This window comes from Coptis chinensis, chromosome 6 (genome assembly GCF_015680905.1).
Source record: "Coptis chinensis isolate HL-2020 chromosome 6, ASM1568090v1, whole genome shotgun sequence".
NCBI lineage: Eukaryota > Viridiplantae > Streptophyta > Magnoliopsida > Ranunculales > Ranunculaceae > Coptis > Coptis chinensis.
In genome coordinates, this window is record NC_141461.1 from 68,614,231 (window position 1) to 68,621,416 (window position 7,186).

General features: G+C 36.0%; 1 protein-coding gene across 1 annotated transcript; it reads left to right on the forward strand.

The window, feature by feature from the left end:
* The first annotated feature begins 601 nt into the window (after positions 1 to 601).
* LOC147494126 (putative histone H2B.1) lies at positions 602 to 2,143 on the forward strand. Its single transcript, XM_086568038.1, has 2 exons — positions 602 to 738; positions 1,960 to 2,143. The coding sequence occupies exons 1-2, from the start codon at positions 602 to 604 to the stop codon at positions 2,141 to 2,143; spliced, it is 321 nt and encodes a 106-aa protein (XP_086424164.1).
* The last annotated feature ends 5,043 nt before the right edge of the window (positions 2,144 to 7,186 follow it).

Here is a 7,186-nt window from a genome sequence, read left to right on the forward strand (position 1 = left end):
ACATCCATGTTGCACTGTAAACTCACACTGCAACATCCATATTGCAGTATTACATTGACATCAAATAAATGAGATTGCATGTTAGTTTTGAATCTTAATTGTGTTTTTTGTGCATCATTTTCAGGTATTAGTTGAATTGGGTACTAAATCAAGCAAAGAGGAAAAGTTGTTAGATCTCAACTTCAAAGTTGAAAGAGAAGTTATTTCAAATGAAGAAGCCATACGAATTGAAAATGAAAATCTGAAAAGGTTAATTGATGAATTGAGAGATAATTAGAAGAATGACAAGGAAGAGATCGAAAATCTCAAGAAGGAGGTCCAAATTTTGGATGAGGAGAATAAGAGGTTGAAGGAGGAGAAGCAATTAGAGATTGTGCGTCACGAAGATAGTGCTGTGCAAACTTAAGAAGAAAATTAGATTGGCAAGAGAGGGCCGAAAACTAAAAAGAATTAAGAAATAGGTTCATTGGTCAAAAGGGTAAAGAAGAGAACAATATTGGAAACAAGAAAGGAGAAAAAAAAACCCAAGGACGGTGATAACAAGAGCCCCAAAAAGAGGAGAAAGGCCGAGAAGAAAGAAGTAGATGCCATACCTATAACTATGGATGAGTGGCCTACTCCAATAATGGACCCAATGTCATTAAAAATGCCTGGTATCACTACAAGCATGGCATGGCCTTATTTGGAGAAAAATGAGAAAAAGATAGTTGAGCAATTTTTCAAGAATGCAAAACCAGAGTAAGTAACAAAGCTTAAAAATTACTGTTTTTGTTTATGTGTTATCCTAGTGCGTGCGACACTTAATAAACTGTTTTTCTTTCCTTTTTGTTTATTTTGGCGATACTATAAGCGTGGGAAGATGAGTGGAAAGAGTTAACACTTTCGCATCGATGGTTATGGACCTCATGTTGGGAGATTCGTAGATAGTCGGGGTAATGATAACAATTATAGCTTGAATTTGATTAAGCTCAGTAGCAAACATATAGATGAGTTTTGTTTTGCACTGGATATCCCAATGCAACATGAATGTTGCTCTGTTACCTCGCATGGCAATATGGATGTTGCATTGTTACAATGACATCAAATAAATGAGATTAATATGATAATTAGATGTTAATAATTATTAGTTTTTCACTGCAGATCATTAATTGGTATGGTCGATATTTGCAAAGAAATGTCAAGGGAGCTGAAAAAGAGACATTTTTCTTAAATTCTTGTATTTGGGTAAAGTTTGAACTTGTACCGTCCTTTATTCTCCGCAAATATTATTTTACAAGGAATACGTCTAACTTTATACTTTCATTTGTATTCAAGACCTATGTAAGGGACAATCTCACTGCAAGTGTGGAAACACACTTGACTTCCAAGATAGAATCTTTGGGCGACGACGTCACCTTATACTTTTTCCCCATGATTCATGGAAAGTACAAGAATGACAAAGTAGGAAATCATTGGACTCTACTCATTTAGAACACAATCTCTGAAAATGTGTGGGGTGGTTGATGCTTGCTAGAATTTATTGTTATAATCTTCTCGGCTTACTTTTGTTGTTAAATTTTGATGTAGAGTCGTAAGAGAAAGGCTACTTGTGCCCTGGAGTAATATGAATGTTGCACTAACTGTTCTTAATTTTTTATGTGGTAGGGCTGACTGCGCACTCTACATGTGTCTCTTCATGGAAACTTTGGTAGCCAAGGAACAAATGCCACATGCAGTAGGAAAGGAAGCTATGCATCGCAACTGGGCATCCAAGGCATACAAAATTTTGTCTGACAAACCATATTGTTGGGTGTCGAAACATTAATGCAACATGAATGTTGCACTGTTAACTTGTAGTTATTTTGGTCTTGTTGTTAGCTAGCTAGCATCGTAGTTATTCGGGTCGTGGGCGAAGTGTCCTCTGTCTACACATTTTATGAAAAATTCTTTATTAGTGTTATCAGTTTGATACCTCATCAGTTTCATTAATTATATCTTTGAGAAGCTGGCTCAGGAATCTTCAAGGCTTGCAAGGTACAACAAGAAGTCCACCATCACTTCTCGGGAGATTCAGACTGCTGTTCGTCTTGTTCTTCTTGGTGAATTGGCTAAGCATGCCGTTTCTGAAGGCACCAAGGCGGTTACCAAATTTACTAGTTCTTGAAGATGTTTGTTTAGGGTTTGTTTCAATGTTTCAATGTTTCTGTCTTTAGTATTTAGTATTATAATGTTTCAATGTTAGTGGTGTCGATGTAATATATAGTTGATTTGGAACCTATGAATCAGAGTTAGATCTTTTGTGAATTAGGGTTTCTGGTGTTCTCTATTTTGGTTGATTTCTTCGTTCATTTTACCTAGTTCAGATCTGAGATAGTTTTATTACAATGCCAATCTGGTGTTATTGGCGTAAATTTCTGTAACCAGTTATAAATGATGATGGTTGTGGATCTTGAATTGGAATGATGGTAGTTAAGAAAATGTAGTAAAATTTATTCTTGTGAATTGTGCTTAGGTTCATTCTTGTGAATTGTGATTGTTGTTATGAATATGTAGTAAAGTTCAGAGCCTATATAGGATGACCTACAATCCCTGCAATTTGTATCAATAGACGTTGAATACCTCATCAGCCAGTTGCTTCCTAAATTCCAAGTTTCTAATAAATGGGTTTAGCTTTGTCTATGAGTACATGATTCCAAAGACAAAAACACCAAGTTTAAAAGGAAGCATCAAACTATGTAGTTGTAGTACATAGCATGGCACCTGTAAAATGGAGAAGTCTCCTTTAAAAGAGATGGGTTCAGTAAGTCTCACGCATTACGACTGCATGTAATATGAATGTTTCACTCTCGATTACAAACTGCAACATGAATGTTGCACTCTCAATCTTACTACAAACAGATCAAACATGAATGTTGCACTCTCAATTACAACCGCAACATGAATGTTTCACTCTCAATTACGACGCAATGATCAAACATGAATGTTGCACTATCAATTAACAATGCATGAATGTTGCACTCTCAATCTGGCCGCAAATGACGCAATATGAATGTTGCCTTTGTCAATCGCTTTGAACATGAATAATTTTACAGACTATAAATTTCATTATAACAAATGAAAAATAAAACAAACCGACTAGCAAATAATCTCAAATGAGTATCAACATTCCATAAAAGTATACAATGAATATAAATTTCTCATTAATAAATGTCAAAAGACCAAACTTAAAAATTTTAATTAAGAAAACTAAAAACATATGGTTTGCCGAGAACATCAAAACTGATCATAGACTAACGAATCACACCGGTGCTTTCAATTCTTTTCTTCTTGGGTCTACCAGGACCAATCTTCGGACTACACGGATAAACCGCAGGAGAATCAGGCATGCGTCTTGGTATAGAACCATTCGGAACTGGCTTGATAGAATGTGAGTAGCATTGCCCGAACGCGATCACCGTATATCCTTCATCAATGTAGCCATAAAAGGAAACTGTTTTGGCAGTAAATTGCTTCAACACAACGAGAACAATGGTAAAGAACACACTTAGAAACAGAGAAATTTGATGTTGGGGGAGATGAAACTGAACCAAATAATGGCTGCCTACGTACCCAAGATCTATTCTCTAGGGATCAAGTTTCCACGTAGTTCCTTATGAAAAATAGTTTGGTATTTATAGAGATAGAGTAGAGAGTCCTTGTAGCTCAAGTAATCTTGTAGGTTGAGTAATTTTGATAGACTATAACTCTCAACTGATAATTATCTCTTTGATAAGAAATGAATCTGGACATAAATCAATGTACATTAGTGGCAAACCATGTGGCTAAGGTTCAGCCTTAGACACATGAGTTAATGGGCATGTACATTGATCCATGGTATTGCAAATTGGGCTTTAGCCCTGTCGATTAAATGAATAAAATAGAGACCCCTACTAATGGACGTTTGCCACGTAGGTGGGGGTCGAAAGTCGAAACACCGCCCCCTCTTTGTCATGCGAACAAAGTTCACATGGCAAAGAAGAAAAAAAAATCAAGGAAAACTTGGAATAAGAAAAGAGTAAGCAGAATGTATAACAAAGTGTCGTGTGAACGTAAACGATAGGAAAATGGACAATTGGAAAAAATTCGTGAAATATCAGAAATGAAATAATGTCAAACTAACGTACACGGGACGCATTGTAGTTAAAAAATGGCTGAAAAATGCACAGAAAAAAAATTCGAAAGAAATTGATTGCCGAAAACTGTACCGGACGCATTATGTGACAATACTACAAAAGTTGATTTCGACGACGCGTGCCACGGAATAATAGCGATACTAGGATTAGACCGTTGAAATTATACATAGGGGCAATATAGTAATAATAGTAATAAAATGAAGTTAAACATTAACCGGACTCAAAGTGTTCGGATGAGATAAGAATGTGGAGTAGATAAGAATTGAGAGTAGAGATGAAGTTGGATTAGAAAAGAATCCCACCATCACTAGGAAACAGCTCGACAAAACCTTATACAAGTGCTGGCTAATATGCCGTATATCTCAATCCAGGAAAAAACAGTCGCTCTCATCAAACAGAACGTGGTCAAGGCTCCCCTGAGGCAAGTGCCCGAAAACTAAACAAGTATGTCACTTCGTTGTCAAAATGAAAACCCAACAACCTGACGAGAGTTCTACGTGGAAGTTCAGCAACCAACATGACCTTACATCAACCAACACGACCTTACATCAACCAACTTAGCCGTGTACACCGACCCAAAATCCTTCTCGCCAAGTTTAAGTGAGACAGTAAAGGAGTCATGGCATAAAAAACAAGTGATTCGCTGCTTGCAAAGATTGCAACAACTTCTGGCGTATAACGCTATGATTCTTCGCCAACCAACCAACGAATGCGTCTCTCCCCATTAACCTTTGTTTAGATATAGACTTTGGTTGGTTTGTATAAAGTTAGAAAATTGTGGTTGGTTTGTACAAAACTAGAAAATTGCATGTGGAGGACACGAAATTCTGTGAAAAAACGCTGTAATGGCGATAAAAGATGGCGCCCATATTTAAAAGTGAACTTAACAAACATGATAAGGTGCAGCGCTAGCAAAGGAAGGGCACCGTACCTACCTGCTTTTTTTTAATTTGGCCCAGTGCATTCGGAACTGAAAGTAACAAACATGATACGGTGAAGCGCCCTCTAAGGAAGGGCACCGTACCTATGTCCCATTGATCTGGCCCGGTTCACCCTTGTAGATTTAGTGAACCCGGTTTTTGAGCTATCTGACCCGATTTTTTTTTTTTTTTAGAAACGACCGTAATATACGGCGTGCATAAGAAAATCGAAAAAAAAAAAAAAAAAAAAAAAACTTTATGTCGATCGTAGACTTGGTGAGGTGAAAAGAAGGTGACGATCTGGCATTACCAGCGAAACCCGGCGATAGTCACTTAAAGAATTACGGAAAATACTAGTACTTTCGAAGAGATTTGAGATGGACAAAGTGTATGAATTTGAAACGAAAAGTCGAAGAAGATGAAGTAATAATAAACTTACTCACAATTAAGTTGCGGGAGTGCAATTCCGTTAAGCAAAAAAATTGCGCAATTATTGAGTTATTTTGGGCTGCCGAAGAAGACGGAGAAATGTTCGGAGAATATGACAAAGCGGTGGCAAAAAAAATCGACAGCATGAAACAGGTATGTCAGTTTTTTTTTCCCGTTAGCTTCAAATTTTGGTTAAGTCTGAAAGACTAACGAAAATATTTGTATTTGTGTCGTAGGTTGAAACGGCGGAATTACGAGCAAAAGATATTGACGAAAAGTTTCGAACGGAAAGATCACAATGCCGTAGAAAAAATAATAATAATAATAATAATAAAAAAGCTGAATAAAGTTTTCACTTAGAAAGTTAACGTAATCTTAATTTTACCACACCGAAAACGACGGTTTATACGAACCTCGGAAAAGTTTAAACTCGAAAAGTTCGGTTTAATGCCTTAGAAAAAATAATGACGCTGACGAAAATTGTCGTTCGGAAAATTTCTCGTAGAAAAGTCGGCAGAATGCCTTAGAAAAAATAATGATGCTGACGAAAATTTTCGCTCGAAGAATTTTTCGTTATAAGATCGGCAGAATGCCTTAGAAAAAATAATGACGCTGACAAAAATTTATTTTCGGAGAATTTTTCGTAGAAAGATCGGCACAATGCCTTAGAAAAAATAATGAAGCTGACGAAAATTTTCGCTCAAAAAATTTTTCGTAGAAAGATCGGCACAATGCCTTAGAAAAAATAACGACGCTGACGAAACTTTTCGCTCGGAAATTTTTTCGTAGAAAGATCGACACAATGCCTTAAAAAAAATAATGAAGGTCGACAAAAATTTTAAAACAGGAAAATTTTTTCGTGAAAAGATCGACCTAATGCCTTAGAAAAATAACGTCGACGAAAAATTTTTCGCTCGAAATTTTTTCAGAGAAAGATCGACACAATGCCTTAGAAAAATAATGAAACCCAAAAAATTTTCACTCGGAAATTTTTTAGGTAGAAAAGATCGGCACAATGCCTTAGAAAAAAATAATGAAATTGACGAAAATTTTAAAGCTAGGAAAATTTTTAGAGAAAAAGATCGACACAATGCCTTAGAAAAATAATGAATCCCGGAAAATTTTAAAACTCGGGAAAATTTTTAGTAGAAAGATCGGCACAATACCTTAGAAAAATAATGAAGCTGACGGAAAGTTTAACTCTGAAAGTTTTTCGTTCAGAAAGTTCGACTTAATGCCTTATAAAAAATAATGAAGCTAGAGAAAGTTTTCGCGAAGAATGGTGACGTAATGCAAATTCTCGCCGCACGGAGAAACGGAGGTATTACGAGCAAATTATATTCATAAAGAGTCGACGGAGAAAAGTTTAGCACAAAAAGACGTCAATTAATGTCGTAGAAGAATTAAAGAAGTGAAGTTTAAGTTGAGAAAAGCGGCACAATGCCTTAGAAAAAAAATGATCGGAAAATAGTTAACCGAAAAGCGCTAAAGCGAAAGCGAATGCAGATTCGAAGAAAAAAATGAAGATTTAATCGAACAACCGTAAGACAATTGACAGAGACGACAATTGATTAGGTAATTGTGTGAATGTAATACCATAGAGCTAAAACTTCTTTTAATGAAAAATAAAAATAAAGATGGGTTTATTATTGAATATTGTTGTTGTGTCAGATAACATACCTGCGG